Raw genomic sequence first — 17444 nt, forward strand, 5'->3', positions numbered from 1 at the left:
AGTGGTATCTACGTCATAGAGCTGTTGCGAGGATTAAGTGAATATATTTAAGGTTCCTGGCACAGAGCAGCACTATATAAGCATTAGCAATTATTAATATTTCAAGGCTGAGCTCAACTGACACTCTTCCAACCAAACCTTTCTTGATAGCACCAATCCACAATGATCTTGTCATTTTCTATATTTCTAAAACATTTATATTGAACCACAAAAGTTTAAGTATAAAATAGGGTTTCTCAATAGTGGCACTATTGACATTTTGAGCCAGATTTTAATTTTTTGTTGTGGCAGCTGTCCTGTGTATTCTAGGATGTTCAGCAATATCCCTAGCCTCTACCCACTGGATACCAGTAGTAACCTGCCCCCAAGTGAATCCAAAAATGTCTCCAGACATTGCCAAGTGTCCCCTACTGGGGGCAAAATCATTTGATTGGGAACCATTGATATAACACAAGATAAAATACCTGAAAGTATTTTGTAACTGCAAAGCAATATACAGGATACTTCAAAAAGTTCATGAAAAAATAGAATTAAAAGATAATATGAATCTTTTCATGAACTTTCTGAAGTACCCTCGTACAAGGGTCAAGAATTATTATCACTTAGTACTTATCAGATACACCTTTGCATTATTTAATTGATTTGTAATTCATATGTACTTTAATTGTCCAATTCCTTTTAAGATCCTTTAGTGCAGAACCCATGTTTTACTTATTCATTTCCATAACACACCCAACCAAAGTCCTTGGACATTATTTGACTGATAGAAGAAAAGACATAGGTAACCTCAACAGAACCCAGTGACCTGGAAAGAGCATGGGATTTGCAGTCAGAAGATTAAGTTCAAATCTTAGCTTTGCCTGTACTAATTTTAGAACTTTGGGCAATTCATTAAAGTCTATGAGCCTCAGTTTTCTGATCTACAAAATATAACATCTATACAGGTTGACTGTGATGTTCAAATGTGATCACGTATGTGAAAGAACCATGTATATTGCAGAACAATTACATACATATATCCATATGTGTAAAACCACAAAATTATTATACCATAATACCTCTATTATTCAGAATCATCAGGAACTGAATTTCTTTATAACCCTATTTTCTAGGTTAACTGAAGCTTATGCCTTTAAGTGCTTAACTTTAAAATTTAAACTATTTTGATTGAAGTCTTCTGCTTTCAGATGTTTTATATATATGTGTGTATATATGAGTGTGTGTGTATATATACATATATGTGTATATATATATATTCTTTTTTCTAAAGAAGAATTTATATATATATATATTCTTCTTTCTTCTAAAACAACAGGTACTGAATATAATTTAACCTTTCCTTACTGACTCTAGGTCATTGTTATAAACCTTAATTACCACTGTAACATACAGCTCCCTCAAAGATGGTCAGATATGTAATACTATTCACCCCTTTTTTAAATAGCATAAGAGGTACCACATCTCGTTTTGTTCCACTGCAGCTCTAATGTCCCTTCCATTGCCCCTTAATTCTCTATGGATTAGAAAACTAAGTAATGAAGTTCGTTCAAATGGAATCTAAAATGAGAAAAAATAGACTTTGAAACAGAGCTCCAGAAGTACTCCTATAACTAAAGTTCACAAACTTAATTTGGAAACTTCATGGCAGTTATTCTGGCTGCTCAGAGGTATTTTTTAGCTAGTTCCTGATTCTCAGTTGTGTTCTGAATAGTTGAGGTTGCTGGGTAAGCAATTTTTTACTCTGAGTATATATATGTAGAGGCAGGACCATATATTGCAATACACCTATATAATAGAAATGTACATTGAACTACCCTTATTTATATTCTGAAACTCTACTGTGAGTGCTTCCTGATGCGACTCAAAAATGTTAAGAAAAAAAGAAAGGGTTCAGATCCCCATACTGGCCAGCCGCAAAAAAAAAAAAAAGAGCCACAATTCATGTGCTAAGTCCTATCATATGCAAACTGAAAAGGAAAGGAAAATAATATTACTAAATTTCTTTCAGAATCTGTAGACTGAATATTCTAAGACTTACATGCATGCCTGTTTTTCCACCTGAACTAACATGAAGACAAAAGGTCTATCTTTTCCAGTTTAAAAAAATTCATTCATTCTTAGATATAAGCAAACATTAAATTTCAAACAAATAGAAAAATTTAATGAAACTTAAGAGAAAAGCAAAGTCAAACTGAAAATTTTTTTGTGAGTCAGGTACATTCTGTTTATATGCTGGTAAATAATGTGGGCCACAGAAAAACCTGACACTTCCAGAACACATGTACTATTTTTAGGTCTATAATACAAAGAGTAATAATATAGGTAATAAAAAAAGTCATCTTTAATAAGTCATGATAATTTACTTTTATTGGATGTGGGGAAAAGTGACAGTTGAAAGGAAAAAGAAAAATCAATTCAAAATATTATACTTTTAAAAAAGGGTTTTTTTACTTTACTTAAAAAACTTGTAGTGGCTGAAAACCAAATAAAAGATGAACGAAAGAAAAACAAAACAGGAAGAAATGAAGGAAAAAGAAAAAAAAATAGAAGGGAAGAAGAAAACATGGCATATCTAACAGTACTTAGAAGCTACTGGATAAAATTATCTTGGTTTGTACCTGACAACCGTGGTCCAAAAGAAGCTGCAGTATATCCAAGTTTTCGTTTTCAATAGTTATGGTAACAGCATTTCTCCCAAGCACATCTACGCAATTTATGTTCAAGTCACCTGAACTGTTTTCCTCCAAAATCTTTTTTACCATATAATAGTCACCTAAATAACAATATACAAACATAATTTAATATCCATAATATATTAAATAAGAATGACTATAAAGAAAAACTGAGCTTGTTGAATTAAAAGATTAAAAAACCTAAACTCATTTTTGTATTTGGAAATGTGCACAGAAAATGTGAACATTTCCTTGCTGAAAACTTAAATCTTGATAAAATATATGTATATCAGCTGCAAACATAAAAGCAAGCAGAAAATTTTTAAATATGTAGTATGAAATGAAAGTTAGTAGTTTAAAATTCAAAACTGGATGATTATAAGGAGAGAAACTTTTAGAAGATATTGAAAGCTAGAAAAATAAAATAGAAGTTTGGAGGAATTAAGTTATATATCTCAAATATATACAATTTACTCATACATCATAATGGTTAAAAATGAGATCTAATAGTAAGAAGAGGATATTATAAAGAGGTTTTACAGGGGAAAACATTTGGAAAACCAGTGTGAACACGTATGGGCTTGTGGGTATGTATAAGAGGGAAGGATGCCTCCAAATCCTCTCCTCTCCTCCCTACCCTCCCAATGTACACACACCACACCCCATCTCATTAATGAAGCTGTTTAGATTAAATGACCAGGGAACATTGAGCTCATAACACTCTAAGGCGGGACTAGGATTGGTGCTTGACCTGTCAAGAGCAGGCTGATTGCCTTCTGCCTGACTATAGCCCACAACAAAACAGTTGTCCCATGTGGGAAAATGAGAATAATTACAGCAGTAATCATTTATACCAAGGTTCCATTCTATTTGTCTGCTGACCAGGTGGTACAGGAATAAGGGGACTAAATCTAAAGAGAAATGTTAGTTAAATAGAAAAAGAAAGCACTAGGGTTTTGTTTATTTTGCTTCATCTTACTTTTTAAACCTAAGATGAATAAAATAGAGGGACTTACAAATATAGTTGCTCCTTAGAAGTCCATGAATAAGAAACGGAAAGAACGATCAGAGCAGAAATCAGAAGGAAAAAGAAATTCATGACATCATGATATAGTAAGAGAAAATACTAAAACTGGACTAAATGAGTAGATAAGAAAGATAGGTAACAGATTTTATTTGTTAAAATTTCAAATAAATTTGCTATTATTTTTAATTTTAAAGTGCCCCCGTAACTTCTTTTGAAAGAAGTTGAATTGTAGTTTTCATGACATTTTTCCTTAGTTCCCTCAAGAAGAAAACTAGTCACAAAAAGAAGAAATTCCCTCATAGCACCAATTACTAGACACTAATACTCCATGGCAAAAACTTATCAGACACTTCACAAAGTGATACTGTTAGCCACAAGTTGAACTGATAGTGACCAAACAGACCAATAAAAATTTACAACTATTACTGGAAAATAATAGTTAGAACCTTATTTCAGGTGAATCTATTTCAATTATCTTAATAGCAAGAGAATACTACCCATAAAAACACTGCTATATTTTCTTTGTTATTATGATGTGTCTAAGGTGAGGACTAATTTTTTATTTATCCTGCCTGGTATTCATTAGGCTTTCTAAATTTGACTTCTGCCCTTTATTAATTCTGCAATATTTTCAGCCATTATCTCTTCAAATATTGCTTCATCTCCATATAACTTTTTCTACTTTTGGAACTTCTACTAGACATTATGTTAGACTTTCTAATTCCAACTTCTGCATCTCTCAAGATTTCTTATTCTTCCTCTTTCTCACACTCTTTCCTGCATTCTGGGTAATTTCTTCAGATCTTCTCCTATAGTCACATTCTTCTTTCAGCTATCTCTGCTAATTAACCCATTCATGGATTTTTTAAAAGACATTTTAGTGACTATTTTTTATTTTTATAAGTTTTATTGGATTCCTTTCTAAACCTTTTGACTTATTTTCTTATGTTTTCATTTCATTAAGTTTTTAGTCATTTTAAACACAATTATTTTACGGTATCTATATGATAGTTTATCTGAAGGTAGTATTAATTTGAACCCCAAGACAACAAGAGACAGGACTATGGTTATATATTCTTAGGGGAGTCTTATTTTTACTCCCATTCTGAGCCCAACTAAGACAAGCTTTGTTTTCTTTTGTTGTTGTTGTTTTCCCTGTGCTGGTGGATAGATTCTTTCCTCATCTTTGCTGAAGATACAGTCATTTAAAGATCCTAGTTTTATGCTTAGATGTTTGGTCCAACTCCCAACTTTGTGTAGACGCGAGTCCTTGCAAAATGTTCGCATTTGGGCATTAAAACTTAAATCCCTGCAATACCCAGACCAATAACTCTTGCCCCACCCATGCAGCAGCCATAGTGTCAGCTCACACACCCCTGTTTTTCACTCTTTTCTTCACTTTTGGATACTGGATGTTTCCTCTATTTTCTTGAAAGCTCAGCTGTTCATTTAAATGGATGTTTGTTATATTTTAGCTATCCTTTTTAGGTGACTTGAAGCAGAGGGTTTTCAGATTATCTAGTCAGCCATATTGCTAGAGGCAGAAAAGTATGAAAAATTACATAAATAGATTTTAATAAAATTTTTAAAATTTCAGTTATAGCAAGGGGACAAAAATAATTGCTATATGTTTTAAAAGTTTAGATTGTTGTTAAAAAAGAAACTGCATTGCAAATATCAGATACTCCAGTTTCAAAGACTATTTCCTTTGTAGTAAGGGAGCTACAGAAAGAAAAAAAAAAACCTTAAAAATCAAAATGAAATAAATAATCTTCATCCCTTAAAATACAAAGTTCCACTCTGCCACAGCTAACACACTCATGCAAATGAAAAAAATCACATGCACCAGTCAGAGAACCCATAGGAAACCTAGAGTGATTGCTAAGCATTCTACTAAAATTTATATTTGCAAGTTATTTAAAACAATGTGCTATATTCAAAAAGATCAGAACAGTTTTAATTTTTAGGATGAGTGTGTATGTAAAAAGAAGTTAGGAAACTTAAATAGCTAGAAGCTAGTTATAGAGCAAGGATTACAATTTAAAATGTCTGTGTATGCCAAACAAATATATAAATGCTTTTCAATTCATACTGAAGATGCTTTCAAGAGTTACATACATCTTTTGTCTTTTAAAATATATAGAAGGAGATGCAACATAATCTCTTTGCTTTTTGGGCTAGATGCTTGTCTTTTTTTCAGTGAAGAAAAAAAAAAACACCTTTTAAAATCAATTCTACAGGAAGTATACCCATTCAACAGCAAGTCTTCTCAGCCTCTTCTCCAAAATATCTTCCATACTCATCTGTTTCCATGCATACTGCTACCTCCAGTCCAAGCCACCATTATCTCTCTCCTGGACTCTGCAACAGCCTGTTAACTGATACAGCTGCTGACAAAGATTCTCTCCTTGACCAAACTCTAGTCAGGTTCCTATAAGCTCTCTTCTCCACTAGCCCTCAACGTTGACCTACAAAGTCTTGAACAAAATACTAACACAGTTTCTAACAGCTCAAGGCTGCATTCCTAGGATGACCCTAGCCACTCTTTTTTTTTTTTTTTTTTTTTTTTTTTTTAAAAGATGACCGGTAAGGGGATCTTAACCCTTGACTTGGTGTGGTCAGCACCACGCTCACCCAGTGAGCTAACCGGCCATCCGTATATGGGATCCGAACCCGGGGCCTTGGTGTTATTAGCACCGCACTCTCCCGAGTGAGCCACGGGCCGGCCCAACCCTAGCCACTCTTAAAGTGCCTACCCGAGAAAACTCAAAGCTGCCAAAAGAATTTACTATTTGTTCCACCCAACACCTGAAGGCGGCCCCTGTCTCCCAGCCTCTGCAGGTAGGAGCTAACTTGCATAAGTGTCAGCAAACCTAGATGGATTTCACATGGACCAACTCCTGCTTCTTGCTTTTAGTAATTTTTTGTGCTGCACTTCCCTGATTCTACTGAGCCCCGACTCACCTTTTTCCCTATTCCCTCATTCTCCCTTTAAAACATCCAGTCTTCTCTAAAAATTAAAGTTCAATTCAGTTTACACTGGATTCTTTTCCCTGTTGCCATTTTATATTAGTTATTAATACTTTATACTCTAGCACAGGGGTCAACAAACTTGTTCTGAAAAAGGGCCAGACAGTAAATATTTTACGCTTTGTGGGCCATGCCATCTCAGTCCAACTACCCAACTTTGCTCTTTCAGGACAAAAATGGCCATAGACCATATGTAAACAAATGATGGTGGATGTCTTCCAATAAAACTTTGTTTATGGATACCAAAATTTGGATTTTGTAGAATTTTCATGTGTTGTAAAATATTTTTTTTTTTTTTTTTTTAGCCATTTCAAATGTAAAATGTAAAAACCAGTCTTAGCTCACAGTACTTACAAAAACCAGTGGACTTGGCCTGTGGGGCCATAGTTTTCTTACCCTGCTCTAGCCCCACCCCTTGGTCCACTCCCCACCCTGCAGCCAGAGTATCTTTTTAAAATTCAAATCGTTATCAAGCTTACAACCCTCACAATTTTCTATCACACTTAAAATAAAAGCCAAAATTTTTACTATGACCTACAAAGCCCTTTAGGACCTGGGCCTTGCCACCATTCTGAATTTACCCTGTGCCACTTTCCCGCTCACACACTATGTTCATTTTAGACCAAGGTTTCCAAACTGCGGATTGCAATCCATTAACAGTCATGAAATCAATGTAATAAGTCCTAACCAGCAACTTTAAAAAATGAAACAGTATGTAAAATACCAGAGTAATCCCAAGGATCATTTACTCAGGCCAACTGTAATAAACCCTTGAGAAACACAGTGGAGAAATTTTACAATATCGATCAAAGACAGGTCATTCCATCTTATTCTCACATCTTGTTTGATTTTCTGATGGTAAATTTCACAATCACTTAAATGAGAGCATTAATGTTGATCAGTTTATTTTAACCAAATTTGAAATTAGTTATAAAGTGTGGAAGGAAAAATTTTATCTGTCCAAAAATTTGTAAAGTTTTTCAAACCAAGTTTTTGTAACAAACTTTGGGTGTGACAGTTCCAACATTTTAACTGAATATTACCAAGGCTGTTTAAAACAGAAACTTTTATTAAGAGGAAAAAAAATGTCAGAAAATACAAAGACATGATCAAATTCATTTGCTGGATCTGGAAATATAAATAAGGACAATACTGATGTTCTGTTAACTTTACAGCTAACTTCAAATTTGTTTAAACTAAATTCTAAAAAGGAAAAAAATACAAGACTTTTACAGTGAAAATTATTTAAAATATAGTTTTATCAACTATGCAAAATCCAGTATTTCAGACCCCAATGTATTCGTAATCACATTGTTGTGAATGAAACCTTCAAAATTAAAAATACTCAAAAACATGGTATGCTGAACTGTCCATATTTGGATATTTTTGAAAAAAGATAATTATTACCATAATTTCTTAGTCATTTATTAATCTTAATGAGGTCTATTAATGATAATGAATATCATTTGGCAAAAGAGCAAAGATTCACACTGCTGCAGGGAAAAATTATACTACAGCATAGAAGGTAATGCTGTTTTTTTTAATAGTAAATCAGCTGGTAAAAATTATATAAACAGCGTATGTTTGAATCTGTCAATCGGAAGAACAGTTAGAAGCAATGTTTGACTTTGTGATTAGAGTCTGGTATGTGACTTGAGATCCCATTCACAGTGATGTTGCAAGTTATGCAAAACTTAGTTTATATCAGGTTTGTGGCAACATAGTTTACAGTTTAGTAAAGAATTTATCATGTTGCTTAAATTCACATACATTTGAATTATATGTATTAATAAAACTAGAAAAGTCCATTACTGGTCAATATAAATTACATTGGAAAAACTATAAAAGAATTAGTTATAGAGCAACAAATATGACCACAAAAATAAACATGAGTTATTTTAAAAATTAACAGAAGTTATTAATAACAGTACTGATCACTACTTTATAGAACACAAAGCTTTGGCATCCAAAGAAATTCTACTGAATTTCGTAAGTACAGTTGGACCTCCATATCCATGGGTTCTGCATGCATAGATTCAACCAACTGCAGATGGAAAATATTTGAAAAAAAAAATTGCATCTGTACTGAACATGTAGACTTTTTTTGTCATTATTGCTTAAGCAATACAGTACAAAAACTATTTACGCAGTATTGTGTTAGGTACTGTAAGCAATCTAGAGATGATTTAAAGTATACATGAGGCTATGCATAGGCTATATACAGATACTAAGCCATTTTATATGAGGGACTTGAGCATTTGTGGACTTTGGTATCCTAAGGGTCCTGGAACCAATCTCTCATGAATACTGAGGGACAACTGTATATTCATAAGGTGCTGGAATTCTTTTAGTCCTGATAATTCATTTGGGCTCTTAAAATAGTCACTACTTATCACCTCTTAGTGAGAACTTTTGAACTTCTCATTACCTATTAAAGTACTAATCCTAGATCTTAAGCTTCTCGGTATCATTAAATATGATGGGACAGCTATGAAGATATTTATAATACTGGCATCAAAGAAGAGGAATTATTCTTAGGTTGCAACAATACCTATACAATAAAAATGAATCTTTTTTTTTTTTCATTACTGCTCATCACTAGAGCACAAGAGAGCATCTTCATTACAGTCCTAAAACATAGGAATATAGTCAGTAATTTCTTGATAAAGTACTTTTCCAGTGGCTTAAAACAATTAAGAACTTGATAATCATATCTTGATGATGACTTACAGAAAAGAGCAGCAAAGTAAAAATAATATAAAGAAACCTGTGGAGTCACTACAAAGAAATGCCAGTATTACAGAATTGTGAAGCAGCTAGATGCTCAATGATTATTATTCTGTTATAGATAAATTATCCATCAAGATTTGGTGATATGTCATTTTTTGTTAAAAATAACTCTGAACCATTCTCTATAGCATTTCTCAACTGGTACATTCTAAAACTTTGGTGATTTGAAAAGCTTTCCTGCACAAAGTACTTAAGTGCTATGCCTAATGACAATTTGTGAAATGTTTGTATAGAATGTGGCCTACAATACCCTCTTTACCAATCCTTTCTACAAAGTTTTCTTCCCTTTCAGCACATATATTTCTTTATATTAGGTGCCCCTTATGAACATTAAATTTCTCAGCAATACCCAATATTCTGCATTTTTCTTCCCACCGCCATCCTCTCCAACACCACACTTAAAAATCTCTTCTCAAGGGCCGACGCGGTGGCGCACTCGGGAGAGTGCGGCGCTGGGAGCGCAGCGACGCTCCCACCACAGGTTCGGATCCTATATAGGAATGGCCGGTGCACTCACTCACTGAGTGCCGGTCACGAAAAAGGCAAAAAAAAAAAAAAAAATCTCTTCTCAAATAGATAAAACAAAAGTCCCATTAAATATATTAAGTAAGGTGTTATAAAACAGCAGCTTCATATTACTTCTCCCAGAAGCGTGGCACATTTGAAAAGCATCTTTAGCCCAAAGCATTCTACATAAAGCTTATGTAGGAATTCAGTCATCAAAGGCATCCATCCGTACTCTGCAGCAAATCATATCACAAAGGTGACACAGAACACTAGGAGTAGTCTGAGCCCAGGGATAAAGGTAAAATTCTGCCCTTCTATTCCTCTCCTGACCCCATGCTGAAATTTCAATAAGGGATTGCTGACGCAGCTACAAATCTAATTTCCTGAAAATGCTCTCCATGGAGAGTTGGTAGGGACTGAAACCTTTCATACTTCATTTTTCTGCACAACTGATTACTGATCATCAGCAAATTAAGGGTTCATGCAGGTCTATCTTCATGAATACTCATACACACTAAAAGCCATCATCTTACTCAACAGTTACTTTAAAAGAGGAAACTTAACATAAATTATAGGTGCTTCCTAAATAAACTTATTTATCCTTTATTTATTCTGAGGGATGCCATAGGCTCCCACAAATAAAAGAGGCTCACTACCACAGTAACTCTCAATGAGGGAGGAAAAAGACATGGGCAGTAAGAATCACTATTTAATATTTCATAAACAATACATTTAAAGTCAGTTCTTGTTTCAATTAACCTTCACCCCTGAATTATAGAGTTCCAACTCTAAAAAGAATTTAAGTGTACTTTCTGAGAATTTCATTTGAGGGGCCCAGACTTAACTTTATATCACTGTCACAGGAACCTTCATTTAATTTTTTCTTCTAAATGTTATACAAAGAAAGGACCCTGTGTTCCCTTTAAGATGATCCTAACCCACTCTGAAGATCAATAACAGCCACTACTGCAAGGCCACTACCTAGATTACCAGTTGACTAGAGCTATTGAACTAATTTACATAAAAGCCAGCTACTACAAACTCTAGAGTGATTTTTCTTTTCTTTCCTACTTTTTTTTGTTTACTCCTTAATCTCCAAAAGGCCATCCATCCACTAACATGGTCATCTCCACAATTTTTGCTTTAGGAATTCCTAAATTCTCCCTAAGTGGAATATGTTATGAACATTTTGCACATGTAAAGTAAGACAGCTAAATGAAAAGGATGAGATGTTCTGAAACATCACAGATGTTCTAGAGTTGATTTGTTCTGGTGCTACTAAAGTAATATGCTTGCTTTTTACTTTTATTGTATAAATGTAATACACAGAAATCAAGGTTTACAAAATATCCATAGAAAGCAAGTTTAATTTCCAACTAGTAAGTCCAAATGTGGATCTGTCTTTTCTGACACAAATGATTTTCATTCATTTAACTACAACCATTCAATATAACATAGTGGTTAAGAGTGCAGGCTAAAGAGATCCAGTTTTAAGACTTCCTAGCCAATGTAACTTTGGGCAAATTAATTTTAAAATCTTGCTAAGCTTCATTTTCCTCATCTGTAAAATAAGGATAGCTCGTGGGGTTGTGAAGATTAAATAAAATTGTCTATGAAAAGCATGTGCACTCTAATCCAATAGCTGTTTTAGTAAATGTTTGCCATTTTGGTCTGATGAAGGTTCCAATGTTATAGTGGGAGCTATAGTTACTTCAGGAAACTCCACTTTTAGATTTGGTTTGAGTAACACTAAAAAAGGTTTAACGATATTAGTGAATACAAACATGTAAATAAAAAAATATATACCCTTACAACTCCAAGAAATTTTTTAATGTGAATGTATATGAAATATGCCATTTTTCCAAATCTAACCCAAGAACTTGTTTCAACAAACCTGAAACATAGAAAATACCTCTTTTATCTCACAAATTTTTAAAAAAATTTTATTTATGTAGCATGAAAAAGCATGCCTATTTTGTTTCCAGCCCACACCCAAAAGCCAAACCTCTCGAAGGATCTTAATGATGTTGTAAAATGGGAAACCGACAAAGAATACAAAGCTGTTTCGACTGATACTACTGGATAGGCTATGAAACTGTCATAAATTAAAAATATCTTTTGAGATATGTCATGCAATAATCCTAAATATATATAGCATTCAAGTACTTACTCCAGCTATATTCCATTGTGAGATTTCCCTGTCCTCAGTTTGACAGGAACACCAAATTCCCTTTCTTAACATATTTCCTGTTTGCTTTAAAATAACCATAGCACAGTGAGCTGGGCTAGATGGAGCAGCCACTTATTCATTCTAGTACAACACAATCCTTTCCCTTCCCCTCTCGAGAATTTTTGATGGAAGAGAACTCAGGCAAGCCCACTCCAGCAATATTAAATAATTTTACATAATCCATAGACCATAATTTTTGTGACATTATAGACATACATTCTATGTTTCTTCACATTTCCAAGACTACTCGAAGTTGTGTCCATGGTGGATTTTAACAAATGCTTCATAATATTATTTAATACTGTTACCTAAGAACATAAACATACTTGGACTTTGTTTATATGTCAATGTGTTCAAAAAGTTGTGAAAATAAAATTCTATTTCAAAAGCAGTAAGAGAGGTTAGGAAGGTTGTCATTTATTTAAAAACAGACACACTTACAGACAAAAAAATCCTCGGTAGTTAATCTTTCCACAGTGTAAGTTGCCCTTTGGGTTTATGTTTTGGAAGTTTGTAGGTTCTAACAGCTTTCTTAAATGAGGATGGTCATTGTACAGGAAGCCGAACAAATGTATAAATAAGAAAATTTCAGTACCTTTTTTCGTGTAGGAAATAAAAGCAATCAATTTCCTATTCCTTTTATTAACATGCGTCACTCAAAAGCATGCTCATCTGAAAAGACTTTAATATGGCCATAAAAATGATCAATTTCTAGATTCAAAAAAAAAGAAAAAGAAAACACACTAAATATAGTTCACTTATTTTCGCCCTGTAATTATTTTTCACTACCTTCATCTTCCAAAGAAGCCTCTGGAGCAATAACCTTTCTTTCCAATAAAAAGCACGAACAAAGGTATTAGCTAAGCTTGGAGAAAGTTTTGGGAACTAAGGCAGAATTTCTCCAGTATTGTCGCTATTTCATGTCTCTCCATTCTAAGATATTCATATACTTAATTTCATTTAACGGTCACTGGCCAAGGCACTGGGCAGCTGAAGCTAAACAATAGAAATAAGGTTGTTCGGTTCTTTTTAAAACAAAAACCAGGTGACAGCCCATAAGTAAGAGGAATCTTAAGGCAAGGTCTCGGAATTTTCAGACAGGAAGGTATGAAACTAGCCTCTGGGCTCCCAGAAGGAAAGAACGGAACCCGGAGGGGTGAACCCGGTCATTCACGTGGTCGCTAGCAGGGGTGGGGCTAACACTCTGGGGTCCGGGCTCCACCACGCTATCGAAACCCCGGACCCCACCAAGGGAGGCCAGGGCCAGAGCTCCCCCCGTCCGCCGGCTCCACACTCACAGGCAGAAGCGGCGCCGGAACGACGCTGGGTGCCCGAACCAGAGGGAATGGCCCCAGGAAGGAGAGACGGGGAGAGGACGGAGGGTGTGGAGGGCGGGGGCGTGGAGGCGGAGAAAGGGGCCTAGCTCTCACCCTTGTCGCACGCCAGCAAGAAAAGCTTCTCATTCAGCGTGTTCTCCTCCTTCACCTCCCGCACATCCTTCAGCGCCATCAACTCGTTTGGCGACGAAGAGGAGGGGGAGGAAGGCAATGAGGAGGAGGCGGCGCCCGTGAGGTCCGTGGTCGGGTACAGGGCCGCCATCATCGCGGCCCATGAAGGGGGCAGGCCAGGAGACGGGGGCGGGGCCCCCACCGGCCCCGGCCCCGACCCCAGCCCAGCCCCAGGGTTGGAAAAGGGATGGGTCGTCCCCACGGCCCCCTCTGCGCGCGGCCCGTTCGCCCCGAAGGGCGTCGCCTCCCCTCGCAGCCAGTACTCGCCCTCCACGGACAGCCCCAGGTTGGTGGCGGCGCATGCGCGGCCCCGGGGCCAGCGCCCTCTCCCCAGCCGGCGGCGCCCGGGCCGAGCCGGTCCGCGCCCGTCCGGAGACGACAGAGTGGCGCGCGCCAGGGCGGCAGCGGAGCGCGGGGCCGTGCCAGGAGCCACAGGGGCCGCGCGAGGGGCGGCCCGACCCGGGAGGAGGACGAGAGATCCGTAGGTGAGGAGCTCCGAGAGAGGCTTCTGCGCACGTCGGGCTCCAGGGCTGTGAGAACGCCGGCCCAGCAGCGACCGTAGATGTTCGCGACACTTCTCACGTCATCCTCTGCTCCGCGGTAGCGACGACGCGGGGGCGGGCTCTGGTGGGCGGGGCCTGCGGCGGGGAGGGGCCTGCGGCGGGGCGGGGCCTGCGGCGGGGGCGGGCTCGAGGGACGCACAGCTCTCTGCCCCTCTCGAGCGGGCGGTGGCTCGGAGGTTGCGCGTGGCTGAGGAGAAAGTGAAGCGACGGGCCCCAGTGCTCCTCCACACCCAGGTTGCCGCTTTGAGGTAATTTCCCCGACGTCTCACACAGCGGGCTGCTAATTGAGCGCCTGACGACTTAAGATGTAGTCGAACCCCTCGTGGAATTGTCTTAAGTATTTCCTGTTCGGTGCGCTCTGCCTAAAGCGCCGCCGGATTTGAGGGTTTGTGTGCACTTCTATTGGACTAGCTCCCCTCGTTCTAAAGGCCCTCTGTTTTGTAACAGCTCGTTTGTGACCTGAAGTTGGCACCACGTTCCTGATGTTATTCAAAGGTACTGACTTGTAACCACAGGATAAGCACATTTTAGGTCCTGCACTTCCATCAGAGTCCTTCTAGTCGTTTATAGTCACACTTACAAATCGGACTTTTAAAAAATGGATGTTACTTAGGCAACAGCCGACTGAAGCTCAAGTTGAATAACTTTTTAATCAAACTTTAAAGCAGATTAACCATTATAGAATATTGTTGTCTTCCACTCTTAAAAGATGGGGGGGTGGTACGAAATGACCTCTTTTGACTAATTCCTATTGCATCCTACAGTCGATAGAAAAATCTAAATTTTAAGCCTTTAAGGCTTTAGGTTTTTAAGGCAATACGTAAATTTACTTGAGTATCTTATTTCAGGGGAATACTTCCCATCACGTTCAGGTTGATTTGTACCATCTGTGTCCTGCCAACACTTTTACGCCCAAATTTCCTAAATATGACTTAATCATCCCAAGTCCTCTTTAGATCTTCTCTAAGAAGCCTTAGCAGACACTAACATTGCCCACCCTTCCAAATATTTTCATGTTTACTTCGAAATAGTCGATAATCGATTGAATCATTTTAGGATTTTTCTGTCTTGTCTCTAGATCATAAATCTCTCCAATTCTGTAATGTTTAATATAGTTCCAAGTCTGTATTTGGTGGAATGTCAAAACTGCTCATTGTAAATTGGTGGCCAGCAAACACAGTGGTACATATTTGTATTTGTTTATGCGTATGTGTTTACACACTCTTTGTAGTTCAGCAAAAATTTTGGTCAATAGCATAACAACTTTAACCCTGACCGGCCCAAAATTTCCAGTGTTTGAGGGTAAAAATTCAGATAGTTCTGAACTATAGCTATATATATAGATACATATATAGATATGTAGATATAGATAGGGCATCACTTTAATATGAAGCTTTTTCAAGTTTCTGGGTTTAGATGATTTTTTTTATCCAGAGGACTCTCACAGGGGCTGGATTAATTTATAAGATTCAGGGAAATTCCAACCTACTTTAGTAGATAATCCTAGGAGGCATTCCAAAGTATTAGGATCCAAAGTATTAGAATGCTTCTACTTCAAAGTAAGCCACTGTTGCAACTGCACCCTCTTCTTCTGAAGTCTTCTTGGATCGTCTCGTATGCAGAATATTCTCTCTTGCCTCTCTGGTACACTCTTTAGCATAAATTGGGGTATTTTAACATCACCTTTATATCATTTAATTCTGCATATGTGATATGGAGACCAATGATATGAAAACCAGTGGTAGAGTTATGATGAACAGTGGCATACAAGATTCAGAAATAGCACATCACTCAAAGCAACTCATCCAAACCACACGTACAAAAGAGTAGAGCAGTCACAAGTCCGGTCAGGGAAGAAAACCAGATTTAGATTCAGTCATACAAGTAGGATAGACCCTATCTACATCTCCAGACTCTACCTCTCCTCACATCTCTCAGGCCACATTTGCCTGTTTATTTTCTATAATACCTGCAAGACTTTTCCTGCCTCAGGGACTTTGCATTTATTCTCTCTGGTGAATACTCATAGCATCTTTAGAGAGACCTTCCCTACCACTCAAATTAAAATAATCTCCACCCCACTTCCCATGTCAGTCTCTAACACATTACCCTGTCTTATGTCTTCCACATTATCACTATCTAAATTTTCTATTTATTGTCTTTCTCTGCTAGAGTATAAGATACATGAGATCAGGAGATTTTGTCTATATTTTTCTCAGCTGAATCCCCAGTGTCTAGAGCAGTACCTGGATCGTAATAGACAATAAAGTTATGTTAATGATTAATTCACTCGAATTATTTCAACACAAACTAAATTTGTAGTAATCATGCAGATGGTCTTTAATAAAATTGTTCATAATAAAGAACAAAAGAAGTAACTTCACCCCCAAAGAAATGATCTAACACAATTATGTCTTACTAATTCATTTAAGAATTATTCTCTTTTCTGAAAAATAAGCTTATGCTAGACTAATTTTCAAAGCTGTACATTCTTTAAATGAAATAGATACTGACACACTTGTACATACACGGGATTTTTATTAAACATACTTTGTGAGAAAAAGAACACACTAAAGTGCCAAATTTCGTGTCAGATAACTTAGTAAATATAATGGTGAAAAAAATCAAAGGGGGAAACGATTTAAATAATCTCATAAAAGCAAGAACATATCAATCTTCATACAAGAAAACAATCTTCAAAATATAAAAGGGAAAGAAATCTCTTTTGTAGAAGAATATATTTCAGAATTCCACGTGTTGATCATTTCATTAAAAAAAAATTCTATTCTAAACACATGGGCAGTCTCACTCTTACCAACATGTATGTTTTAATCAATGGTAGAAGGGGGATTTAGACTACTCATTCACAGAGATAAAGTGACAGCATTTTTGTTGCACAGCGTTATTGCTTACTGGCACTAACAGTGGAATATGGAGGAAATAGATTTCTGGATTCAATTGTTAGCAGAAAAATTAGTCTACTGCTAAAAATTAAGAAAACAATAGGTCTCAAGCTTTACCTATTCCCAAGTAACACAAGCATTAACCAAACATTGCCAATTTGTAGGAGGCTGTGAAAAAAAAAAAAAGTGAAAATACTCTTTTGAATATTAGCTT

The 17444-nt window shown here is 36.7% G+C and overlaps 1 protein-coding gene across 1 annotated transcript in view; it reads right to left on the reverse strand.

Moving 5' to 3' along the window:
* TRPC1 (transient receptor potential cation channel subfamily C member 1) overlaps positions 1-14102 on the reverse strand; it is a 99617-nt gene extending 85515 nt beyond the window's left edge. The window contains exons 1-2 of the mRNA XM_063113885.1: positions 13687-14102; positions 2619-2773 (exon numbers count right to left, since the gene is read on the reverse strand). Coding sequence (XP_062969955.1) covers positions 2619-2773; positions 13687-13858 — 327 coding nt within the window. The 5' untranslated portion in view covers positions 13859-14102. The remainder of the gene's footprint in view (positions 1-2618; positions 2774-13686) is intronic.
* Positions 14103-17444: the final 3342 nt, after the last annotated feature.

This window comes from Cynocephalus volans, chromosome 11 (assembly GCF_027409185.1).
Source record: "Cynocephalus volans isolate mCynVol1 chromosome 11, mCynVol1.pri, whole genome shotgun sequence".
Taxonomy (NCBI): Eukaryota; Metazoa; Chordata; class Mammalia; order Dermoptera; family Cynocephalidae; genus Cynocephalus; species Cynocephalus volans.